Genomic DNA, 27,853 nt, shown 5'->3' with positions numbered 1-27,853 from the left:
TAAATAAGTCATGAAGATGTAATGTGTAAAATGGTAACTGTAGTTAATAATACTGTGTTGTATACAGTTGACCCTTGGACAATACAGGTTAGAGGTACTGACTCCCCTGTACAGTCAGAAATCTGCCTTTAACTTTTGACTCTCCAAAAAACCTAACTATAGTCATCTCTCGATATCTGCAGGGGATTGGTTCCAGGATCCCTGTGGATACCAAATGTTTGGATGCTCAAGTCCCTTATGTGAAATGGCAAGATCAATGCGTACAGTCGGTCCTCCACATTCATATATTCAATCAACCATAGGTGGAAAATAATATAGGTATTTATTTTTAAATTCCACATATAAACGAACCCGCATAGTTCAAGCCAGTACTGTTCAAGGGTCAACCGTATTTGAAAGTTGCTAAGATACTAGATCTTAAAATTTTTTGTCACAAGAAAAAAAAATATTTGTAACTATGTATGATGACAGATGTTAACTAGACTTATTGTGGTGATCATTTGTAATGTATGCGAATATCAAATAATTGTTATACACCTGAAATTAATATAATTTTATATGTAATTTATATCTCAATTTAAAAAATTACCTCTAGGTCCTACCCAACCTACAACACTACCCAATCTCTACCTTCTTAACAACTCTCTCTTGACAAATCTCTTCTTGACAACTTCAGCCCACACTGCTGCCTCTCTTCTGGCTTCATACAGTAATTTAGTCTGTGCCACACAATTCAGTTTAGCACCTGTGATTCAGGGGCAATTAGAATTTTTTTAGCAGCATTCATTAATGCAACAAGCATAAATTGAGTGTGTACCATATGACAGGCCCTGAGATGGAGAATTCATCTGTCTTGTCTGCCCAACTAGACATTAAATACCCTGAGAGGAGAGGCTATGGCTTTCTTTATAGCCTATTAAACATCCAGTGAGGTCTGGGCACATACTGAAGATATTTTTTGTTCATGAGAAGAACAGATTTAGGGAATCTGTCATCAGCTCTGCAGCTGGAGAATTTCAGGGAAGCTTTAATCTATGGTTCTGCTTCAACTTCTCACAAGTCACATGGGTATGATCCACTCAGTCATTGAAGACAGAATATTAAAAGATGACTTTTTAAATACCGTACCTTAAAAAATAAGTGATGAGATTTCACTAATAATAGATATGGGATCCAATAAGTCAACTGGAGACTTCTTCCTCCAAAAAGATGGAGTAGATGTACTTTTATGTATTCTTCTCACTAAATACAGCTAAAAACCCTGGATATTATATAAAAACAAATATAAGAAGACCAATAAAGGTAGAGAGAAGGAAGACTGGCTAAGGACCTCAAACACCAAAGAATGGCATGGTGGTGAGTTCCCTAGGTTTTCTTTTTGTCTCACCTATCCAAGACTAGCTGCTGAAGAACCCAGTAATTCAGAAAGACAAGAAAAAATCCTACCCTCTCTAGTCAAAGGACCGGGAAAGGGTCAGCCTAGTAAGGTACAAAAGTTTTAGATAAATATTGCTCTACTATAGTCAAATACCACAGGCAAAACTGCAACCCTAACCCTCACTCATGCCAGCAAAGGCCAAGTGGGAAACCTGATGTTCTACCCCAGTCTGGCAGTAACAAGGCAGCAGCCCCTTTTCCCCTGCCAGAGCAGAGTCAGAAAACAAAAACCAGCTAAAACAGAAGGTTTAAATAAAATCCAAATCTCATTACATGATACCCAAAACAAAGAATATTCAACTGAAAATCATTCATCATAGCAAGAACTAGGAAGATCTCTACCTGAATGAAAAAAGAGACAATCAATAGGTGCCAAAACTAAAATAATGGAAATATTAGAATTATCTAACAATGATTTTGATGCAGCTATCATAGAAATGCTTCAATTAACAAATAAAAAGAATAGAAAGTCTCAGCAAAGAAACATACAATCTTAGCATTAATGAACTTAGAGATATAACTCTAGAAATTATACACAAAGAAAATAAACTGGAAAAAAATGAAAAGAGCCTGAGGGACCTGTGGGACCATAGTGAAAAATATAACATTCATATCACTGGAGTCCAAGGAAGGGAGAAGAAAGAGACGCTGAAAAAGTATTTGAAAACATAATGGCTTAAATTTTCCCAATTTGGGAAAAGATACAAACCTGCATATTCATAAAATTAAATGCCCAAAGTAGACCCAAAGAAATTCACACTAAGACACACCACAGTCAAAATTCTGAACACTAAAGACAAAGGAAAAAAAAAACAGGGAAACAATGTTTTGAATAAGGGGTTAGCACAATTTTCAAGTTCTGAAAGAAAAGAACTACCATCCCAGATTCCTACATCCTGCTAAAATGTCCTTCAGGGATGAAAGAGAAATCAAGGCATTTTTAGATTAGAAAAACTAAGAATCTATCACCATCACACCTACCTTAAATATAGCTAAAGGAAATTATCTAAACAGAAAGGAAATTAAAGAAGAAATCTTGGAACACAGTAAACAAAAACATTAATAAATCCGATAGACTTTCCTTCCCCTCTTGAGTCTTCAAAATTATATTTGATGGTTGATGCAAAAATTATAACACTGTCTAATATGGTTCTAAATGTATGTAAAGGAAACATTTAAGACAATTATATTATTAACTGACGAAGGTAAAAGGACATAAACGAAGGTAAGTTATATATTCAAAACCATGACAGATAAATCAAAATGATATTCAAAAAATATTCAAGTAACCAACAGGAAGGCAGAAAAAGAAAATAGTAATACAAAACAGAAAAAAATAAAATGATAGACTTAGACCCTAATATATCAATAATTGCATTAAATGTAAATGGTTTAAATATACCCATTAGAGCATGGAGATTGTGGAGTGGATGAACAATCATGACCCAATGATAAGCACGCTACAAGAAACTCACTTTGAATATAATGAAATAGGGACATTGAAAGTAAAGGGTTAGAAAGATATATCATGCTTACATTAATAAAAAGAAAGCATGAGTGTCTATATTAATATCAGATAGGCTTCAGAGTAAAGGAAATACCAGAGACAAAGAGGGATGTTATGATATATGATAATAACATAATAAAAGGATCAGTCCTTCAATGAATTGAATTTGTTCTTTATATATAAAAAAATAGACATATTGGAGAGAGGAGGGAGAGAGCGAGCTTTTCAGAAATTGGTTCACACAACTGCAGAAGCTAGCAAGTCCAAATCTGTAGGTCAGGCCAGCAGGCTGGAGACCCATAGAAGGGTTGATACTGCTGCTCACATCTGAAGGTGGTCTGCTGGAGAAGTCCTTCTTCCTTAGCGGAAGTCAATCTTCTTCTTAAGGCCTTCGACTGATTGGATGAGGCCCACCTATATAGTGGAGGATAATCTGCCTTACTCGAAGTCTACTGAAAAAATGTTAATATTAAAAAAAAATACGTTCACAGAAACACCCAGATGTGTTTCACCAAATATCTGGGTACCATGGCCCAGCCAAGTTGACACAAACCATAAGTCTTATAACACACAAAAATGAACTCAAAATGGATCATTAATTTAAACGTAAAACTATATAACATTAAGAAATAAACCTAGGAGAATTTCTTTGGAACCCAGAGCTAGGCTAAAGGTGCTGAGACTTGATACCAAAAGCACAATATAGAAAAGGGAAAATCAACAAATTGGACCTAATCAAAATTTAAAACTTAAATGTGTTGTGAAAAACCTTATTAAGAAGATAAAAAAAAGGAAAGCTACAGAGTGGGATACAATATTTGGAAACCACACAAGTGACAAATGACCTATATCTAAAATATATAAAGAACTTTTAAAAACTCTACAATTAAAAAAAAGTCTTATCAGAAAATGGGCAAAGTACATGAAGATACATTTCACCGAAGAGGAAATACAGATGGCAAACACATGCAAAGGCATTCACTGTCATCAACCATTAGGAGAATACAAATTTGGAACACAATTAGATGTTACTACACACCTATTAGAACAGCTGAAATACAAAATAGTGACAATACCAAATCCTGGTGAGAATAGAGAAACTGGATCTCTCAGCTATCGCTGTTGGTAATGTGAAATGCTACAACTACTCTGGAAAATAGTTTGGCAGTTTCTTATGAAACTAAATATGCAATTAACATAGGATCCAGACATCATAGTCCTGGTCATTTATCCCAGAGAAATGAAAATTAACATCCACACAAGATCTTGTACATGAATGTTTATAGCAGCTTTATTTGCATTTATTTATTTATTTATTTATTTATTTAATATTATTTTATATTATTTTCAGGTGTACAGCATAGTGTTTAGACATTTATATAATTTATGAAGTGATCACTCTGATAAATCTAGTACTCATATGTCACCATACATAGTTATTACAATATTATTGATTATATTTCTTATGCTGAACTTCACATCCCCATGACTATTTTCTGGTACTTCTTAATCCTTTACCTTTTTCAGCCAGGCCCGCTGAACCCCTCTCCTTTCTGACAAATATCAGTATGTTCTCTGTAGCTACGAGTCTGTTTCTATTTTGTTTGTTTATTTTGTTCTTAAATTCCACATATAAGTGAGATAATATTTGTCTTTCTCTGCCTGACTTATTTCACTTAGCATAATACCCTCTAGTTCCATCCATGTTGTTGCAAATGGTAAGATCGCATTTTTTTATGGCCGAGTAATACTCCATTGTACACCACCAATTCTTTATCTAATCATCTATTCATCAACATGTAGGGTGCTTCTATATCTTGGCTATTGTGAGCATAGGGGTGCATATATCTTTTCAAATAGGGGTGCATATATCTTTTCAAATAGTGTTTTGAATTTCTTCAGATAAATGTCCAGAAGTGGAATTGCTAGGTCACAAGGTAGTATTATTTTTAATTTTTTGTGGAACCTCCAAACTATTTTCCATAGTGGCTGCACCAATTTACAATCCCAGCAACGGTGCATGAGAGTTCCCTTTTCTCAACATCCTCACCAACGCTTGTTGATTTATTGATGATAGCCATTATGACAGGTGTAAATTGATATCTCATTGTGGTTTTAATTTGCATTTACTGATGATTAGTGACATTGAGCATCTTTTCATATGTCTATTGGCCATTTGCATGTCCACTTTGGAGAAATGCCTATTCAAGTCCTCTGGCCATTTTTTTTAATTGGAATGCTTGTTTTTAGTGTTAAGTTTTGTGAGTTCCTTATAAATTTTGGATATTAACCCCTTATCAGATGTATCACAACCTGCTGAACGAGAGAAGATACTTGCCAATGATACATCTGATAAGGGGTTAATATCCAAAATTTGAAGTATTTGAAGTATCTTCTCTCATTCAGTAGGTTGTCTTTTTGTTTTGTCGATGGTTTCCTTTGCTGTGCAAAAACTTTTTCATCAGATGTAGTCCCATTTGTTTATTTTTTTTCTTATTTTTCCCTTACCTAAGAAGATATATCAGAGAAAAATATTACTAAGAGCAATTTCAGAGAGTTTACTGCCTATGTTTTCTTCTAGGAGTGTTATGGTTTTGAGTCTTACATTTAAGTCTTTAATAATCCATTTCGAGTTTATTCTTGTATCTGGTGTAAAGAGATGGTCTAGTTTTTTTTTTTTTTTGCATGTATCTGTCCAGTTTTCCCCAGCACCATTTATCAAGTAGACTCTTTATTCCATTGTATATTCTTGCCTCCTTTGTCATATATTAAATGACCATATAGACATAGATTTATTTCTTGGCTCTCTACTCTGTTGCAGTGATCTATGTGTCTGTTTTTATGCCAGTACCATGCTGTTTTGATTATTGTAGTCTTGTAGTACCCTTTGATATCAAGTATTGTGATACCTCCAACTTTGTTCTTCTTTCTCAAGATTGCTGTGGCTATTCAGGTCTCTTGTGGTTCCATATAAATTTTAGGATTATTTGTTCTAGTTCTATGAAAAATCCCATTGGTATTTTCATAGGAATTGCATTGAATCTATGGGTTGTATGCCATTTTAACAATGTTAATTGTTTCTATTAATGCGCATGGTATATCCTTCCATTTATTTGTATTGTCTTCAATTTCTTTCTTCTGTAGCAGCTTTATTTGTAGTAGTCAAAACCTAAATTGTCTTTTGTTAGGTGAATAGTTAAACTGCGGTACAATGAACAGGAATGGACTGTGGTATTATAAAAAAAGAATGGACAACTTGGACGGACCTCAAGGGTATTATTCTGAGTGGCAAAATAGTTTGCACAAACTTCTCCACCCCTTACTCGCTATCCACCCACCCCTACCACTCCAAATTGCAAGCATTCTAAATTTAGTTACCTAGGATTCAAAAGACAAATTGGCCAGAAGAAGCACTCCAGGTGATTTCAATTTAATGGCAGTGTATGAGGAGTGGCAATCTCTAAGGCAATGTTTTGTTAAATATTATTGTTATCATTCCACATCTACAAGACAAATACTTGCGTGTGCGCGCGCACACACACACACACACACACACACTTAAGATGATAGAATTTTCATTCAGGGCGATTCCTGCCTTTATTTACTCATTAAAAAAGATAAATATTCACCTGAGCTGTGCTCAGATGAAGGTAAAAGGTGATGGCTGGTAGCAGCATAAGGAAAAGAATAGCAGGGAAGGGAGTATAAAACTGACAAGAGTTGCAGGGAGAGGATTGTGCCGACCTGTGCTCTAGCTCTGTAGCTTTGGTCTTGACCATTCTGATGACACATGCTCACTGTCTTCCTCATCTGCATCCCCATTTCTGAGTCTGAGAACTGATATGAAAATGTCTCTTCTTTGGAGAGGCTCTTTCAGACCCTAGAGAGTATAGATCCCTGTGTTACACACTATTACAACACTTGAACCTAACCTTGGCATCATTTATCACAATCATAATTATATGTTTTCAAGATTAACTATTTCATGTTAAATAATGATGCATGAGTTTCTACTTAATGTGTCTCCCATTTGAGACTGTAAACTATGAATGTAGAAACCTTGTCTTAGCTTACCTTTGTATATTCCCAGCACAGTGCTGGTCTATGGATGGATGAATGAATGCAAGTAGCTAGGCCATGACTGAATTAAACAGTTACTTAAAACCATATAAGGAAACTTTGTATTTATTTTCTCTCTTACAAGGAAAACCATTACTTGTCCCGTTAATCCATTGGATAAGACTGAATAGTTACAGAGATGCTCTGTAGTAAAAAGCACCATTAAACTACATGGGCTAATGATAAAAAAGGCAATGGCTTTCTATCCTCTGAGTTTCGGGAGCCCACTGTACATTCTTTAAGGCATTAAATCTCAAGCCCTGGATGTACCATGTATGAAAATGTGGACATCAGCACTCATGTGTCCACCAATGGAGGGTGATTTCTTTCCACCCACCAAAGATCCCTTCAGATCATCTAGTAGAGCCTGGGGGTTGATGGAACCATTTGCTATGTTAGAGTGTTGGTACCTACCCAGGCTAATTAAGGACTGGTAGATATCAAAAATTATGTTTTCCATTATCTGTATTTATTATCCCCAAGGGAAAAACTGAGTTGGGAGTGCACAAAAGATTTAAACTTCTACTTTAGAATCCAAATGCTCTTCTTCATGCTTCTTCAGGTTTCCCATTCCCTGGCACTCACATTGGAGCCCTCTTTACCAGCCAGTAAGGCAACGCGATTTTTCCAATAGAAGGAATTACAGTATGCAACTGTTACACATCAGGACATTTCAGGGACATATCCAACTTGTTTAGACTTTAACACATAAACTTGCCTTTTCTTCTCAACATACCATAATACCCCCCGCCATCACCTCATCCCAAATTCCTTAGGGGAAACAAGGTCCTTGCTAGCCGAGTTCCACACTTAGTCCCCAAGTCACAGTGAACACTACTCTCTGCACAGCCATCTGACAGCAGAGCTGTTGCTTAACCCCCATTATGTCAACTTCTTCCCAAACTGCTCTTCTGCTTTCTGCTGCTCTTGGTTTAATTCATCCCAAGTTACTCCTCCTTTCCTACAGCCTATGCTTTCCACATCCTTGAAGATTCTTCAAACTCCCCTCTCCCCTGGCTGATCATACTCTGGTTAGAACCTTTTATCACAGTGCCCTCACCTACACCTGTTTTGGGTCTGCATTAACTCCACTCTTGTTTGGTTTCAATGCTCTCTATCTCTGAGAATGGTCCTTTACCAGCAAGTGACAATCACCAAACATCCACAGGTTCTTGAAATCACCTTAGTCTTCACTGCAAATAGGGTCTAGTTCCAGCATACACAGAATGGGAAAGGTTATAGGGAAATGGTGTGCAAGTTATTAATATTGTTGAGTTTTAGAACAGGAGTTTCCAGAAAAATTAGCTAGATCTAACAGTGACTAATCAAATCATAAACAACGAAAATGTACTCAAGGGCATTTTTGTGACCCTTTCCTATGTTCATTCTTTTTGTATGTGAATCTTATTCAAAGTACTCTGAAAAAGAATACAAGTACCGGAACCATATAAATTTGGCTTCCCTGGGCTCCACTACATTTTTAAGGAGGGGAAATACTGTACCAGTTCATAAAAACAAGAAATATGTTGATGGTTGCTTTATTCTGCATGAAACTTATCATTTTTTATTCCTTGGAAATTAAGAAAGGAGAATAAAAGGACGACCTCATGTATTTTAATGCCTGATCCTTCTCCACCCTATCTGCCACACTGAAACCTAGTGGGTCTCATAAATAACCTGATGAAGCCCAAAAGCCAAGACAGAGGCCATTGTAAGTAGCACTTAAATGAAGTGGTAGAAAAGGGGAAATTGGGAAGCATCTTGCTGGTGCCATTCTCTCGCCCTTTGCCATTCTGTGCTGTGCCAGATCCCTCTCTTCATGAAATTATTCAGAGGAACTGAGGGATTTAAGTGCTAGCCCTATTAAAGCAACTGTGTCCTAACAGGCTCTACAAGGGGAGGCTTCATGAGAGAATGTCTGGTTTCTGTGGAAAGAGAACCATCTTTAGTTCTAATTTTTTGGTAGGGAGTGATCCCTGGGCACAAATCATCTAAACTCTCTGGGCCTCAGTTTCCTGTTGCCTAACATGGAGATGATAACAGTGCCTGCCTCAGAATGTTGTGAAGATAAAATGAGGCAAGGCTTGTGAAGCTGTAAGTGCAGTGCTGACATATTGTTAGTGTTCAATAAATGTTAGAGATGAGAAGGAGGAAGAAAAGAAGGAGCAAGGAGGGCAGAAAGGAATAAAAGGAAAGGAAGAAAGTGACACGATGACCTTGGGTTCCACTGGAAAAAAGGGACCTGGCAGCAGGGGAGTCTCTCTCCTTTCCCTGCAACTCTCCCTTTCCCAAACCAATGTAATACTTGTTTCACAAACCCTTAGGTTTAACAGCTGAGACTGTGTTCCTAAGTTCATAGCTGTGCTGTCCTGTGCACCTGGGTAGAATGTTGCTCTCACTTTCCTGCAATTACAAAATTGTTTTAAGGGGAATAAAGTCCTTTTTTTCAAAATGAAGGCTGAGCTTGTATTTGCTCACAGTGAATTTTAAAATTCAGAAGATGTTGAGTTTGTTTACTAAACACGTATGCCTTTTGTAAACAGACACCTTTCCCCCCTCCCACTGCTGTGGGCCCCAGAAGCAGGGCAGGCAGTGGGGTATGGAAATGCAAGTTGTTGGTCTGGAGCCCCAAATTATTTACAGAGCACATGATTTACTGTCAGAAAAAAAGTTTTTTTTAACAGAAATGGGCAAATCTTAGATACTCTCTATGTATATAAACATTTCTAACAGTTATGAAAAGACATCTTAAACTTTAAATGAAAGCTTTGTTGGCAGTACATTCTTATCATTAAGGTCCATCAAAGCATCATATTGAGGGGAAGAAGGTCACATCAGAATTGCCACCTTTGGGTCCTGAAATCTCCTCAGTAATACTGTGACTCCAGAAGTAGGCAAGGGTCCTTCTTTGTACCCCTGGTTCACTCTCCTACTCCTTATGCATCTGATATCAAAGCATAAGCTGGTAGTATATACCAAAAGATAGAATACAACCAGCATCAGGTCAACTTGAACAGTTCTGTACAGAAGTCCAACTTTAAATTATACCCTCCATAGAAGTATTTCCCCTCCTGCAGCTGCTCTCCACCAGCTGCCTAGCCATCTGCCATTCAGCCAAAATTACCCTCACCTCAGGGTCCCTTCCACACCCTTTGGGGCTCATTCACTGACCCAGTAGCTGGAATTGCCCACATTGGATGTCAGCTCTGGTTTCACCAATATAAAATAAAAGGGCAACTTACAGATATCCCTCCTTCTCAGCATGTGTGGAATGAGATAAAAACAAGCTTGCTGAGTCAGACCCCACGAACCAGATCAAGCCTGAGATGATGTCAATGTGGAACCAATCAAGAAGTTACAAGTGTTAGAAAGGACTGGGTTAACAGTTCTCTTTAAAATATATATATTTTTAAAAATTTAATCATATAACAAATAGGATGGAATCCTCACACTCTTTTTCCAATTACTTGTTGCTTTGATGTTTTTTTTTGGGGGGGGGGGAGTTTTGCCTATTTTTGTGTCATTTGCAGAATACATGGGTACCAAGAGATTGGGTGCGAAATTGAGGCTGGGAGCTTTCAGGGAGCAAGAGGTAAAGAATCAAGGATTCAGGATCTGAATCACTGTTGCTTCTGTGGTGAGAGGTTGTCACACAGGCAGTGAAGTACGTATTAATTTTCCAGCAATGTAGTTTGAAAATCAGCACATCAAATGAAATATTTAACACCAAGGAAAAGCCAAATGCATATTCTGCATGTGTGTCCTTAAGGGATATTTTTATGGGAGGAAATCTTATTTGAAACAAATGTCAAAACCGAAGTTGAGCTTATGAAAGGCATTGAGAAGCCATGGCACATAATGTTTTAAAATGTTGCCACAGCAGAGGACCTGAACAGACACTTTTCCCAAAACATACAAATGCCCAACAAACATGAAAAGATGCTCAACATTGCTACCTAGTAGGGAAATGCAAATCAAACCCACAATGAGATACCACCTCACATGTGTTAAAATAACTATCTTCGACAGGACAAGTAATAACAAGTGTTGGAGAAGTTGTGGGGGAAAAGGAACCCTCATACACTGCTGGTGGGACTGCAAATTGGCACAGCCACTATGGAAAACAGTATGAAGTTTCCTCAAAAAACTAAGAATTGATTTACTGTATGATGCGGCAATCCCTGTTCTGTGAATTTACCCAAAGAACCTTAAAACGTTTACCTGCAAAGATATATGCACCCCGATGTTCATAGAAACATTATTCAGTAGCCAGGACATGAAAACAACCAAAGTGTCCTATGACAGGTGATTGGGTAAAGAAGCTGTGATATATATTATATATATATATTATATATATAATATATATATAAAATATATATATATAATATATATATTATATATATAATATATATATAAAGTATATATATAATATATATAATATATATTATATACACACACACACATACATACATACACACACACACAATGGAGTATTACTCAGCCATAAGAAGAGATGAAATATCGCCATTTGTGACAATATGGATGGATCTTGAGATAATCATGCTAAGCAAAATAAGTCAGGCAGAAAAAGTTGAAAACCATGTGATGTGATTTCTCCCATATGTAGAATATAAAACCGAAAACAACAAATGCACAAGACAGAGACTGAGGAACACAGACAACAGTTTAGTGGTTACCAAAGGAAAGGAAAGAGGGGGGAGGCAGTTAAGGGTAAAAGGGTCAAATATATGGTGACAGAAGTAAATCTTACTGGGCGATGAATACACAATGCAATATATATGATGTACTGTTGAATTGTGCACTTCAAACTTATTCGATTTTATTAGTCACTCCAATAACTTTTAATTTAAAAAATCTGCAAAAATATTGCCTATAAAATGTAATTTTCAATCTCAATCCCTTCCATGGTTAGCATGCCCGTTCAATGCTCATAGTGTTAATCTACCTGTATGTACAGGTGTCCTTATTCTTTTGCACATCATTCATGGCAAAACCTGGTAGTCATATTGCTTACATGTATAGAATAAAAATGGAAGTGGACTAGTGGATCTGTTATCTGGTATCCCACTGCTTGGTCTCAGGACAGGAAGGGAATCTCACAACGATGGATGGGATTTTATCTGAGTATCCCTTGAGAAACTTACTAAGGCCAGCATTAGAATGTTTTATGCCCACAGCTGAGAGAGTCAAGGGTTCTGAACCCAAAGTGGGGGGAGCCTGATCCACTCCCAAGCTTCTGTCTGTGTATCTTGAATGAGTTTGAAGGGTATTGCCTTGTAACCTTTGCAAAGGGAAGGAGAGAATTGAGGCTGGCCACAATCCATGGCTAGGGAAGGCCTCTGAGATAAAAAGATGTTGTGGAGGCATAGTCAGGAAGTTTGCCATGACTCTCATGTCTTTCTCTTCCCTTCCCATATGCCTGGCTGCCAGCTCTCTTTTTTCATTAATTTGAACCTACATTCCTCAAGTATTTACCGAACACCTATTTCAGGCATAAGCCTGGGCTAGCCAAGGCAGGAGTATACAGAAGATGTTTGTTTTCTCCTCTCCCTCTCAATAGGTCTTCTCTCCACTCTCTCCCCATAATTCAGTTGTAACAGGGCTGGATAGAGGTATATCCAAAATTTGTCCCTGTAGGAGATATCTGTGCCAGGAATTTCCATCAACCCCTGAGACGAGTGGCAGATTGATGGGACTCTAGTTGGGACTAACAAGAGGATGGTGGGAGGCGGGGTGCAAGAAACCCTGCAGCCTGGCTGTCTGCCCACGCCTATTCTATAGCTCTCGTTTATGAGGCACTTACTCTGTGCCAGGCTCTGTACATGCACTTTTTCATACCTCATTCAATACTTCAGTCCTATCAAGTAGTTGTTATAACTGGCTCTGTTGTATATGAGGAAACCGAGGCCAGGAGGGGGAAGTGACTTACCTAAGATCAAACATCTAGGAAGCAACAGAGCCCCAATTCAAACTTAGTCTATATATTTCCAATGCCCAGGCATTTAAAAAAACCTCAAATATAGTTTCAGTGTAAGCACAGTAATAGATCAGGAGGTTCTCAAAGGTATTCTGAACCCTGTTTCAATGTGGTTTACTTGAGTTTCTGTATTCGACAGTATAGTTTTAACAATACCTAACATTTATTGAGCACTTATGTGTCAGGAACGAATACAGTTTTACACTCATGGCCTCATTTAATCATCACAACAATCCTATGAAGAACTATTATTATTATTATTATTATTATTATTATTACTACTACTATTATCATTATTATTAATTATCTTCATTTTACAAATGAGGAAAACAATGTGTAGAAAGTAACATGCCCAAGGTTAGACAGCTAGTAAAAACAGTACAGTTTCATTCCAGGTTTCTCTGACAAATCAAAGCCACTCAACTACTAGACTTTCCTGCCTTAAGCCCTCCAGTGCCTCATTATTTTGAAGAGTCTTTGCTCAGACTTTCTACCCATCCCTTTTCTGTCCATAGAAATGTGTCCATATAAATCTCATGCACTTCTTTCTATTAGGTGACCAAAGTCATTGTCTCCTCCATAACCTCCTCACCAAGACCACTTACTATTCCTAATATCCAATTAAGCAAGCCTAGAGATCCCAAAGATATTACTAACACCACATATCCAGTTGCCCTTATAAATTAATGGAATCTTAAGAAGAAACGTAAAACCATAAATCCTTGTATTTAGAAATAATAAATGCTACTTAAAATTTGGTTAAAAAAACAAGCAAACAGATCTACCATCTCCCACAAGTAAAATCTCTAAGAGGAAGGAAAAAAAGAAGTCCTCCTCCCCGAAACTTAGTTCATTTTATAAATAATGATAAGGTGGCCCTTTTGAAAGTGTTGCTTATTCAGAGACTCAGAATTTAAACATACATTACTGGTAATGGGGTGTGTTCCTAATGACCATATTCCTTGATAAAGACAGTCCTTCCTATTTCCTTAATTATCTCCCCTCCCCTGGTTCTGTAGCAGCCATTTTGTGCCAAGAGTTTCTTTTTCCATTTTCTAAGGAAGCAAAAAACAAGGAATGTTTCTCTTAAGTCTCAAGCCCCTGTCTGGGTCATGCCCTTCGAAGACTTACTCTATTTCAGCTCCTACCTCTAGGCAGTAAGAAAAATTACTCTGAACAACTCACAGAATGAGCACCTGCTTCAGTATTGCCCTAATGTGAAAACACTAATCCCTGGGCTTAGGAGAGGTTCGCCTTCCACACAAAATAGTCAGGCCATTCTAATGGGGCAGCACTGCTTAGTTTAATACCCCAGTCTTGATTTTTAACAGGTGGGCACTACAGTTGTTCAACTCTTATTATGAGCCAGAGCATGGCTCAAACAATGTAAGATTCTTCATAAAGAGTCTGAGAAAATGCCACATGGTATTTTTGGGAAAAATAAGCTTAATTCTTTTCTCCAGCGTCTCAAGCTAATGGCTTTGACCAGGAATGAAGAGTGCCCAGTCATGATGGCTTTCTTTATATCCACTAAGTGGGTTCTCTTTTAAAGTGACTTTTGTAACAGCAGTAGGGCTGTGTAGTTCTGGTTATTTAGAACATTGTACTAATGAAAAGTCATCTACTGACTCTACCATTTGGCTATCTGTATCCACCCCCAGCCCCATCCAAATTCTCTTTGGAGCTTCACAAACATTCAGGCTTGATAAATGAAGCCAAGCCTTCTTTTTAAAGACAGAACAAAATTAGAAAGAGACACAATCTCTATCTTCAGGGTAGAATTAGAATTATGTGATTCCCCACTATTGTAACAAATGTAAGAGTTAGAGAATGCATGGGACCCTTTCTCTATTCAGAAAGATTTATTAGGTAAGCTTGCAGGCATATATTTGGTGGCTTTACACAGAAGCCATATACATTTCTCCTGTCAAAATAGATTGGGAAGCCTGGGCTATACAGCATGTTCTGGGTATGCATGCAGCTCATGGAATAAATGTGGTACACTGAAATCATGAATGACTGCTTGCTCTCAAGAAGTCTAAAATATAAGGAGTAATATAATGTAAACAGTGATCTAGAATTATCTTCTATAAGTGCCTCTGAATTTCTGTCTCTCATTTATTGCCTCCTTTTCCCCTTGATTTCTCCTGCTTGAAAGCTATTAATTTCCCCAACTCCCCATCACCCTAGACTCTGATCTCTATAAACAACCTATGCCTCTTTTTTATACCTTCTTTTTAAAATGCCTCCCCAGTGTTTACTCTCTTAACATTGGCATATACTAGAAAGAAAACTACAGAAGTTCAATAAGCATGGCAGATGTTTTCAATTCTGTCTTTGCCACTTACTAGCGTTGTGTCTTTAGTGCATTTTCTAACCTTTCTGATCCTTTATCTAGTCTATATATTGGGCTGTTAATAACAGTAACTACCATACAAAGGTTACTGTGAGGATTAAGTGGGATATTACACATAAAGCCTCTCAGCACAGTGCTTCAATAAATGTTTGTTTCCTTCCTTCCTTCTTCAGGGGAATTTTAGTTTCTAGAGTCAGGCAGCTGCCTATGATGATGACCTTGTCTAATGCCTGGGCTCAGTTTCTTTGTTCCCATAACTTAAGAGTAAAAAGAAAACTTTTAAAAGTGATAGGGGACAGGGAAAGCACAAAATACATACTCAGCTGGCATCTCACTGGTTCAGCCCTCTCTAGCCTGTGAATATTTTATTCTTCCTTTAGTCTTTTTCACATCCTGGGCCATTTTAGAAAGCTGTCTCTGCCCCTCACTGCCATTTACCATCTTAGAGCTTTGCTCAGCTTTCTCCAGCTGTGGGAAGTTGCTCCCAGAGGCCCTCTGTACTTTGGTTTGTTTAGCTGCCTTGGCTGAGTTTAAGAGTCACTTCTACTACCTCTTCTAAATAACTTGGCCATCAGACACTGAAACAAAAGTCACCATGGATCTTGAGCAGTAGTCCATAGGTCAAGCCACTTCAGAACTTTCCCTTCCTTTCCACACTGATTAACTCATAATGTCTTGCAATTTTGTCTAAGTTGTAAAGGGACAGAGAAGATAGGCAGGCTGGTGTGAAGGCCTGAGGCCCAAATTGGGCCCACATTTCCACAGCTTTAACATGTGATGCCTATTTTGGGGGACCTTATTAAAGAGCTGCGAGGATCAAGGAAGATAATAGGAGGGGGGTGGGGATCTCTATATAAATAAGAATGTCCACATTTTTTAAAATGCCTTATTTTTCAGATTTATTGCTATATGCGACCCATATACATTCAAACGAACTTAAAAACCTTGGATTCTGCAATTGCTTAAAACATTGCAAAGAAGCATATGCATAGGGGGGAGTGTCATTACTACTACTCCTTTCCATGGTAAATAGAAAATGTGTATACTTTTGAGCACTCTATAGCTGTGCTAGGGCCTCCATAGATAGTAGTTCCAAGGAACAGAGCCGCAGCCTTTTCAGTCTAATGCAAGAAGTTTGTAAAGAAAACCCCTGGTGCAGGACTTCCAGAGATCATGTTGCTTAAAAAGGACTTGTCAGTCTCCCATGATTTAGAGCCAGGCAGTAAGCCCCATTTTGAGGATAGGTGACCCCCTGCTTTTCAAGAGTTCACTTTATGCCACTTCGTTTTTATGAAAGATCTACATTAGTACCTTTATTCTCTAACCTTAAGAAATCTGAAGAGGATTTTTGCCTTTACGAAAAAAAGGCATAAAGAAAAAATGGCATTCAGCATTTATTGTGCAGCATGCACCCCAAGCAGCAAAAGTGGCCCTGCCAAGCTCTTTTCTCTGGAACTACACTCAGCATCTCAACATCAAGTCACTATAGTTTTCAACTGTGTCTCTGAGCATTTGTGCTTTATCTTGATTTATTTTGTGCATCCATTAGCAAGATATGTCCTAAGGTAAATTGCTTCTTCACTTTGGCTCTTTCAGCTTATGAAAGGTTTCATAGGAATGCTCTACTTTCAGATAGTGGAGGAAGGGGGTGAGTGGGTATTTTTGTCTATATCATGACTCACTTTCCCTTCTCTCCTGCCACCTTCCCCTTGTAATTGCCACCAGTATCACTAAGCTCCAATCACAACAAAATCTGGCTGAGGATCAGGTCCCTATTAGACAGTATTATATAGTCTTTTATATATTAGGACGACCTATATAAGTAACTATGTATGCATACATAATGTGCATATTCTCCCATGCCTGTGTTCTTAATATACGTGCTAGTTATGAACATATTATGATTATGGCACACAATTATGATATATTAGGAACACATGCATGAGAATACACATACATGCCATTCTGTGACAGAACCTTAAAAACCCTCTAATCTAGCCTCCCACATAGAACAGGAATTCCCTCTCCAGCCATCCTGATAAGTGGTTGTCCAGCCTCTCTACCTGAATGCCTGCAGAGAACCAAGGAAACTCAGTTCTTCACCAGGTTAGTTAATTCATGTTTGGACAACTTTTAGAGCCAGGAAAGTTTTCCTGATATCATACTAAAATCTCCTTCCCAAATTCTGTTTCTCCCATAGGTATCAAATACCAGCACCAGTACCCCTTTGATAGGCTCCTTTCTAACTTTTTGTCCCCATTCCTTGTTGTCTCATCATCTTTCTAGTTCCAAATGGAATTTACGGTTGTAGCAAGACATAGTCAGAACATTAATAGTTGCAAGTTCTTATCTCGGGAAGGAGGCATGTATGTCTGTTGGGGAACATATTTATTAGTTTGCTAGGGCGGCTGTACAAAGTACCACAACCAGGGTGGATTAAAACAATAGAAATTTATTCTCTCACAGTTCTGGAAGCTAAAAGTCCAAGATCAAGGTGCCAGCAGGACCATGCTCTCTCTCATGGCTCTAGGAGAGGATCCTTCTTTGTCTCTTCTAGTTTCTGGTGTTTGCTGACAATCTTCTGTATTCTTTGGTTTGTAAATGCATTGCTATAGTCACCTGGCTGTCTTCTCCCTGTGTGTCTTCACCTCATCTTTTCTCTGTGGTTGTCTCTGTGTCCAAACTTCCCCTTTTTGTTAGGACACCAATCATATTTGATTAGAGCCCACCCTAATGCCCTCATTTTAACTTGATTATCTCTTTAAAGACCCTATCTCCAAATAAGGTCACATTCTGAGGTACCGGAGATTAGATCTTCAAGTATGAACTTTGGGAAACACATTTCAACATATGTATTTGCATATATATGTGTGAGTGTGTGTGAGTGTGTGTGTGTGTGTATACAGCCAAATGATGTAAGTTCAAAGTCTTGGCTCTTAAGAAAAATTTTAGAAGAATCCTTTATTCTTTGTTAAGGGAAAGATATATTGGCAGCAGGAAGGGGACCTCATCTATTTGTTATTAATATATATTTTAACAGCATTATATATCACATATGTATATATTTTCAGATATAATAAAATAATAGGTCAGCTTTTATATATTTAACATTCTATATAATATATTTATTTTGAAATATTTATATATTATAATATATAAAGATGAACACAAGTTGAATCTATTATGTATATATTTTAACCAAGTACTAAGTGTATGAAGAAGATACCAAGCCAACACTCTGCCTCAAGTATTTTGATATTACTAAGATAAGGAGCTATCACACCCAAAGTCAAACCTTTGTTATATAAAAGGTGAAGATGAAACAAATGGAGAGTGATATTTACTAGTGAAATCTGATTGCTTATGTGGAGATAGGATCAGTTTCAAAGCACTTTGGAGAGCACTCTAGCTGGGAAATGCTGAAACGAAATCTGAAGTTGGTCTGGATATCTCTCTCTCTCTCTCTCTCTCTCTCTCTCTCTCTCTCTCTCTCTCTCTCTTCATCTGGATTGGCAGAGCAGAGAGCCCAGCTCAGAGTAAGCCAAGGGTCGACTTGAGGTAGAAGAGACTTAACCCATCTTGCCTCCAACTTCCCCATAACCTCTGGAATTTTCCGATTTCTACCTCTGTGCTCAGAGCTGGTCATGGACATGTATATGTGCTTTGAGGAGAAGCAGATATCCAGTCTGTGGTTTTTGTTCCTCTTTTTAGCTAAGAGAATCCATCCATGAGCAATTTCAGAGGGCTGTGTCCATTTGCCTCAGTCAACCCAGTGCCTCCAGCAGGCCCCTTCTAAGCATCCCATCACCCCTCAGTACCTCATGGACCTGAGACCCAATTCTGGGTATGCTGTGTCTCTCAGTTGATTGGACTTGACCTGGTGGGATCTGGGGTTTTCTGCTTTCCTCCCACATAAAGGCAGTCCAGGAGAGAGTTGCATTTTGTTTTATCTGTAAAGGTTAATTAATTAACTTGCCTGAGACCATCAGAGTGGGGATATCCTGCGAATCTATGGTTGAGTCCAGACATGCTAACACTGGTTCTCTTTGGTCGTTTGACCGAAGGAGGATAGTGACCAGATATGGGGGATTAGTATAAGGAATGCTGGCTTCATTTGGAGTGGCTGGCTAAGAGCTAACTGACAGAGCAGTGGGTCCATTGGGCTGGGCAGATGCAGAGCCATTGGCATCTATGAGCCCAGTGAGCAGGCAGGGAGACAAGGGGGGAAGTTGGAATCTTTGACAGGGGCCCTAAACTCTACCAAGAAAGAATTTACTGCTACCTCAGGCCTTCAACTGGGAGTTTGGGGAAGACGTGGGGGAGGGGATTAGCCAGTAACCAGATTCAGGCCTTTAGGGTCTAGACAAGGAGGCACAGAGGCAGCTGGTGATTTATGGTAGTTGTTTATTAATTCCTTTATTGCTTTATTTAATAAATATTTGCTGAGTACTTACTATGTAACTAACAGATACTCTAGTAGTCCAAGACCTACTTCTTTAAGGAAGTTATAGTCCAAGGGTTAAAGAATGAAGGAAAAATAGTAGGAATCAAGACAACAGCAGGAAACAGATTTGGGCTTTCTTTTTCTTTTTTATATATGTACCACGTTTTCTTTATTCATCTGTCAACAGACACTTAGGCTGTTTTCATATCTTGTCTATTGTGAATAATACTGCTATGAACATGGGGGTGTAGATATCTCTTTGAGACGGTGATTTCATCTCCAGATAAATACCCAGAAGTGGGATTGCTGAGTCATATGGTAGTTCTATTTAACTTTTTTAAATTAAATTTATTGGGGTGACAATGGTTAATAAAATTATGTAGGTTTTAAGTATACAGTTCAACAATACGTCACATGTATATTGCACTGTGTGTTCACCACTCAAAGTTAAATCTCCCATCACCATATATTTGGTTTTTTGTTTGTTTTTAACAGTAAGGCATATATATATATATATTTACACTGTGTGTTCACCTCCCATAGTTAGATTTCTCTTTGTCACAACATATTTAACCCTCTTTACCCCATCTACCTCCCCCCTCCCCTCACCCCCTATCATCTGGTAACCACTAGTCTATAGGCTTTCTTTTCTCTGTAGTTCTGTGTATCTGTCCAACCATCTGCCTCTTTCTCCCTCTCTCTCCCTCTATGCATGTGTGTGTGTGTGTGTGTGTGTGTGAGATTTGCTCTTCCCACAATGTCCTGGCCACAGTGCAATGCATGTTTACCTAGTCCAGCATGCACACATGCCTCCAAAATTGTGAGCTCTTTAATAACAACCAATAGCCTTCCTATCCAAGGAACCTTTTCTAAACTTTTTCTCCCTCTTGGGAACCAAGGAATGGTGAATGGCCTCAGTCAGGGTGTGTACACACGCACGCACGCACGCACGCACGCACGCATATACCCCAAGTGGCCAATTCTGGGTGGAGCATACATAAGGTAGCTTTGGGTTTTGGAAAGATTCATGTTGGTCAAGTCAGTTAAAAATCAGGCAAACGGCCTATAAAGTAAATTCTGGTTTGATTTGGACTTAAGTCATCCTTCAGCTAGGGCTATATGTGTGCACCTCACTTTAAGAAAACCCGTATCCCAAAATCCCAATTTTGAAAAGGAGGGAGGAATATGCCTGACCATTTTTGGAAGCTGTCAAGAGGGCTCATTTATTGACACAGGTGTATCAATGAAGTGGTGAAGCCCTTGAAGGAGCATCTGATTTAACCTCCTAATGTAACACTTGAAATCATCTCAGGTGAACAGGCCTTTATCTGGCTTGCACAGACCTCCAGAGACTCCCAATGGGTTGATGCAGCAGAGCTGCTTTGGAGTTGGGAGCTTGGCTCAGACACAAATTTACCTTATTTTTTAAAATGGGAAGGGACTCCGGGGCTTTGTGGCAAAAGGGGTGGTTTTCTGAAAAGTCTAACTCAAATAAATTATTAAATTAAAGATAAACTGAATTAAGGGTATACATTTAGGATTTTTCTTAGATTTTATGAAAATTATAAAATACATCCCTTTGTTCAACTTTAAAATTAAACTAATTCAGCTTCTCTTAACCGAAGGGAAGGGGTTCCCATGACCTGATATTTGCAAGTTCCATTAAAGTCCAGCTTTCTGTATTTATTTGGAAATACTTATGTTCACTCAGGGTATGGTTTACCCTTGTTGTGGAGCCTTATTATGGTTTGATTTCACGTCTGACTATCACCTTTTAGTAACCAAATTTGCGATCCAGCAAAACCCTCTCTCTCTTACAAGGAGCTTGGGCTCTTATATATTTCGCAACATTTATTTGTGCATGAGATGAACCATGACATTTAAACTATGCTTGATAGCTTAACAGATTATAAGAACAAAACCAGATGGCCCAAACAAAAATAATGCTTTGATTGCTTTCAAATTCAATGTCAAAAATTAAAAACAGCTTTCAAAAATCCTTGGCTTTTTTTCCAGAAATGACTTTGGATTATATATGCATATAAAACACACACACACACACACACACACACGCACGCACGCACGCACGCACGCACAAACTTCCCCCCAAAAAAACTAGAAGCGTATAAACCAAAAATTTAACAATGGTTATTTTGAGGTTGTGAAGTGTTTTCTCCTTTTTTCTTTTCTATATCTCCAAATTGTCCATAATTACTTTTAGAATCAGAAAAACATTTTTAATGACTACTTTTTAGTTTAATTTTAATGAAGTCTTTTCTAGGTTGAGTCAAGGTGGTTTCCTCTGTTGAGAAAATGGACATTGTTAAACATTAGCAGTTCATAATTCTTCCATGCAAAATGATGAATAACATGCAGTTACTTTTTACACTGTTTCACAAGGCTGGAAAACTGAACCAGACCCAGATCCTTTAAAATTAAGGTAAATTCTACAAAATCAGTTATTTCATTTTCTAACTCACTTTAATGTACCTTTGACATCATTAGTGTAATCGCAATGCTCACTTTCTTTGAGAGCAGTGAACCAACTAATTCTTTAAAACTCGGCTTGAAAAAGAACCTCAATTTAAAAAGGCTCCCAAACCTTAAGATAGTTTGCAGAGCAGTTAGAATGCAACTGTTTGAATTTCTAAATTAAAGAGTTCACAAAGTGTTAGGATTCTTTTTTCCAGTCTTGTTTTAGAAAAGAATCTTTATTCCAACTCGGATTCATTTTTCCTCAAATCAGCTGCAAGAGAGCAAACAAACTTTGCTGCAAATCAAAGCCCTGACAGTTATATTTCCCTGAGATAATTGCATGTTGCTCTAGACTTTCCTTTTCCCCTCTGTTTCCTTTTGTTTTGACAACAAGATTCTGGGAAAACAATATACAAATGATAACTATGCTGTCATGAGTATACTGAATTTTAAAAATAAATAGCTGTCGACCCCAAAAGCTTCCAGGAGCCTATGGAGTGAGTTCTTTTTCTAAACCGTTCCAAAACCAGATGTGGAAATGTTTAACTAATTCCCTTCCCCACTTCCCATGCAAAGAGTGCATATGTGTCTCTGACGACATCAGAGCAGATGGGGAGGCAAAAATCCTGTCTGCTTTCAAGGAGATTTGTGTTATACTTCTCAATTCACTCACCAACATCACAAAACAAATTTGGACTGAAGATTTTGTCTCTTTTAAAAAGAGGTTTTTTTTTTCCTCTTAAGATGAAAAATTCTGTGTTGAGACCAATATCCAATCTTTTTCTTATAAGACATTAAGAAATAGTTTATATTCCCAGAATAAACTATTTCATATTTTTTCAAGTATTTATTAAGAAAGACTTATTAAGGAGTTCTTGAAAAAAATCGAAGGAGAAACTCTGTTAAAGTAACTAATAAAAAATGTATATGCATAAACCACATTTAGAAAAACAGAAAGTTACTGTACTCTGTAGCTGCTAAGAAAGCAAACATTTTGCATCCAGGTGTCATTAGCAGCTCTGGTTTTTCTGGCCTCTCTATAGCTCAGTTCAGGATGGTATGTACCAACAGCTGAGCCCTGCTTGACTGTACAAATACATCTGAACTCATTACTTCTGCAATGTCTCACAGATAATTTGCAATCAAATCAAAATGGAGCTATGGTAATGCAAACCCTGAGACCTGCTTTCTGACAGCCCAGCTGCTTCTTCCAGAAGCTGGACAATAGTCCCAAAGAGAGCTCTCCTTTATCTGCATTTATTTCTTCCCCAGTTCTCAACTCCCCATAACTCTGAAAATTTCTGGAAACTTTAAGTAGGACTCTGTCCGCAGCATTGAGAAGCTGTGCGCAGCCCCAACTATGGCTAAAAATACCTTCAGTTTGGCAACCCCGCACAACTCACTCTTCTGACACCCCTTCTCATCTGTAGCCCCTCAGCATTCTTTTTATTCTGCCCCCAGTAATCAGAGCCTACTTTCTCTCTCCCCTGTCCAAAATCCCATTCTGCCAGCACATCTTAGCTAGAAGTTAGAAAAGCTAAAGAAAAAAAAGGAAAAAAAAGCTGATTTGATGAATTCACACTGTGTGGTGAGGGGGGTGGGGTGGGGAGAGAGAGAGAGAGAGAGGGAGAGAGAGAGAGAGAGAGAGAGAGAGAGAGAGAGAGAGAGAGAGAGAGAGAGAGACCATATACCTTCCCTAGGAATTGCAGACTGCAGGAAAAGGAGGCTTCCCAGTTTTGATGACCTATGCTAAGGAAAAAGGAGCAACTCCCCAAGTATGGCATTGAACTAGAAGTTAGCAAGCTCATTAGTGAGGTAGTCTAAAATTATTGAGGGACAACTGTCTTATTTCTCAGAGAATCTGTGCTTTTTAAGGAAGATAGGAAAGATGCTCGAGGAAGAGAGAGAAAATGGATGGCATATGTAACTGCCTGGACAAGAACACAGCCTTAAACTTGGGTCTCGGTTTTGGGTTTGAACAACAAAAAAGGAATAGAAGGATTATTTTTCTTGCTTATGGCAGGAAAAGTTTTTGTTCAGGAAAAAATAGGCCCATGATGTGAGACGATGTTAAGGACAGAAGGAAAGAAAGGGAGAGAGAGCCACTCCTATAGCGTGCTCAGAATAAGAAGGTCTTCTTTGTCAAGACAATGGTGCAGTAGTGATGCAGTGATTATCTCATCTTCCAAAAGGAACCTCAGCAAATATCATGCATCATTCCAGAGCAAGTGCTTTGTTTATTTAACTGTTGAGTCATTATCCAGGACCAGCTGGCATCAGAATTTGCTTGGTTTGTTGTTGTTGTTGTTGTTGTTGTTGTTTTATCTTGTTTGTTTGTTTGTTTTTGTGAGGAGTAAAGGGTCAAGATTTTTGTGTATTGCCACAGCTTCTGTTTTTGCTTTGTGTAAAACAAAAGAGTAGTCCCAGGAGAGACATTTCAGAATGAACAAGAAGGAAAGGAAGGAAACTGTGTGGACCTCTTAGGCTTCTCTTTATACTCCAACACCCCAGAGAGAATGAGGGGTCATAAATGAGAGAGCGAGAGATAGCAAGACCTATCTGTACCAATCAGATCAAGTGCCTGACTTAGAAATAAATCATTTCATCCAGGTCAGTGTGCTTTTCTAGTGGGTTCACATGCAATGGTTTCCAATAAAGGAAACCAAATTTATCAATATCAAAGGATGAGAAAGAGCCGTATTTTTGCAACTGGGGAAAGGGAAAGGAAATAATGTCTTGGGATGCTTTTAAGCACAGTGCTGTGCACATATTAGGCACTCAATAAATATTAGTTAAAGAATGAATCCATTTATGCAGGGGCTACTTAAGTCAGCAGAGAACAAAAATAAAACCTTACAAATATGTATTCAATTCCTTTGAAATTAAGGTACTTTTCTATTATATAATTCAAAATTAAAGCTGAGTTGGACAATATTTGATGATGTTACTCTTCCTTCCTTCTTCATTTGTCACCTCCTTCTGATGTCTTTTAGATACTTATTATTGTCATTACTTTTTTTTCTCCACACTGCTCTCTCTGTAAGTTTTTAGGAAGTAAAAGACAATAGGACTACAAGGTGGCCACAGAGCTTCCCATTGGAAAAGAAAATAAATGAAATGAAAAGCTAGTGAAAATAAAAGAATATAAAGCCAATTATGTGATTCAATGAGGTGCCAACAATGGCTACAAAGAATATTTTAGGAAATACCTTGTTAATCAATGTGTAAAATGCAAACGCAAGACCCCCTTTCTTTAATACAGGGTGTTTGAGTAGTTTCATGTATAATATGGATCAAAATGTATAAAATTAAAAACCAAAATGTTTTTTTGTTTCTGAAATTTCACTATTTTACAAGGTGTCCCAATTGCTATATCAAGGAATCTGTTGGTCATAATGACTTATGACGCTACTGCTAGAGTTTTTGAAGCCTTCATTTGATCATTTTAAGGGAGCCACTCAGCAAAATTTTAATATTTGGCTTTCAGGAATAAAACATAATTTCTTCTTTGGTTTTTATTTAATTAAATTTGTTGTTAACCAAAAAAGGCAATAGGGAGGAGTTTATTCGTATGGCGTATGGGAGGACACTGGGGCCGTTATGGAAGAAAGTTCTGCCAACTTGAATTAAACTTTATCTCCTGTCTCCTTACTTAATGTTTGGCATGAAAACTGTTTTTGTTTTCTTCTTTGTTGAGGTTATACACAAAAGGATGCCACTCCTGATCGGCACATTTGAGGGATATGTGTTTTATACTAAAATAGCATGTTAAAGTCACTTAAAGCAGCCATTATAGTCACCCATAAACATGTGAATTCTGACAATGAAATTAAAATTCAGTTCTCTCTCACAAGAGTGTTTTCCTTTTCTTTTTTTCTTTTTTTCAGTTTTATTGAGGTATAATTGACAAATAAAATTGTAATATATTTAAAGTATACAACGTGATGATTTGACATACATATACATTGTGAAAAGATATCCCCATCAAGTTAATTAACACATTACATATTTACCTTTTTTTGTGAGAGCATATGTTCTATTCTCTTAAACTTTTTTATGCTTTAAGAATGGCCTTTTGTTTTGTTTTGTTTAAATCATGATGTTTGAACTTTCCATAGGAAATAAGACGATTTGCCTTTTATGTTTTTGTGTATTCTAGAAACCTTCACCAGACAGCTTCCTGTTTCTTAAGAGTCATCACGTGATCATCTACAAGGATGAAAGTTTTTGAGTTGTTAGGAGCAATGGTCATCCTCACCTCTGTGTTTTCAGCCTCTTCTGGACAAAATACAATGACTGTACTATGCTCCACAGACTGGTTCATGGTCACGGTACACCCCTTCATGTTGAACAACGATGTATATGTACACTTTCATGAGTTACACTTGGGCCTGGGTTGCCCTGTCAACCATGTTAAGCCATATATCTATCAGTTCACCTACCGTGTTACTGAATGTGGCATCAGGGCCAAGGCTGTCTCTCAGGATATGGTTATGTACAGCACGGAGATATACTACATTTCAAGGGGTACCTCATCTAAGTATGTGATTCCAGTGTCATGCACTGCCCCCCAGAATTCCCCATGGCTCACTATTCCCTACTCTATGAAAGGAGCCAGTGAGATAGTGCCCACAACTCAAGATAGTGAGACATGCAATGAGGTGTTCACCTTGTTACAGTCTAGCCAAAGGTCCAACTGTGATTGTGCACCTTGAGTCTTCAATGAAGACAGATCCCCACATCACCAAGCAGAGGCTCAGGAGGGCCATTCTGCACAGTCATCTTTCTTTGTGGTTATTTCTGAGGATTGGTCTCTTCACCCAGATGATCTGATTGACTCCATGTGATTCTCAGTTTGGGGTCTCCTATAGATGCTCTTTCTAAAATTAGTACACAATGTTTACTAATATCGGGCAAATAAGTGCTCATGTGGGCATCTCATGAGTGCTTTTGAGAAAGGGTAGCCAATGGTAACTTCATGAATAAAAAATTTTTGAAAACTTTATATCTTTTTAAAAGCAAAAATAAAATTCTGATGGCATGAAATATCATCTGAGCATTTTTAATTTGTTTTTTTTGGGGGGGGCATTTTATTTAATAAATACATATATAGATTTTACTATGGGCCGGACACTGTTCTGAGAGCTTTTCAAACATTAGTACCTTGCCTTGTTTCTCTAAGATAACATCATATTTTTTAAGGTCCTCCAACTGAATCCCTCCTTCTGTATCTTCGTTTCACTTTTACTCTGCGACATTCAAAATTAGTTCGTAGCTACATACCTTCTTAGTTTGATCTATGGCTATATCACTTTTCATCCATGGAAGGCATAGGTTGCACTAGTGATTTACAAACCACCAATGGTTCTAAGACTTTAGTTACAGACTGACAGTACTTTGAAAGTTTTGTTCTCCAACTTATGTGATCAGAAAATTTTCACCCAAGTTTGACTATTAGTTTTCTCACAGACTTGGGTGGGAAAAGTTAAATAAACATATTTAACAAATCTGTATTGA

General features: G+C 37.9%; 1 protein-coding gene across 1 annotated transcript in view; it reads left to right on the top strand.

Annotated features, from left to right (window-relative positions):
- The window catches only part of PLAC1 (placenta enriched 1), a 182,197-nt gene extending 154,854 nt beyond the window's left edge, over window positions 1–27,343 (top strand). The window contains 1 exon segment of the mRNA XM_016123588.2: window positions 26,496–27,343. Within this exon segment, the coding sequence (XP_015979074.2) occupies window positions 26,554–27,183 (630 nt within the window). The 5' untranslated portion in view covers window positions 26,496–26,553 and the 3' untranslated portion in view covers window positions 27,184–27,343.
- The last annotated feature ends 510 nt before the right edge of the window (window positions 27,344–27,853 follow it).

Source organism: Rousettus aegyptiacus, unplaced genomic scaffold (assembly GCF_014176215.1).
Source record: "Rousettus aegyptiacus isolate mRouAeg1 unplaced genomic scaffold, mRouAeg1.p scaffold_m13_p_9, whole genome shotgun sequence".
NCBI lineage: Eukaryota > Metazoa > Chordata > Mammalia > Chiroptera > Pteropodidae > Rousettus > Rousettus aegyptiacus.
This window is presented reverse-complemented; position numbering and strand designations above follow the sequence as displayed.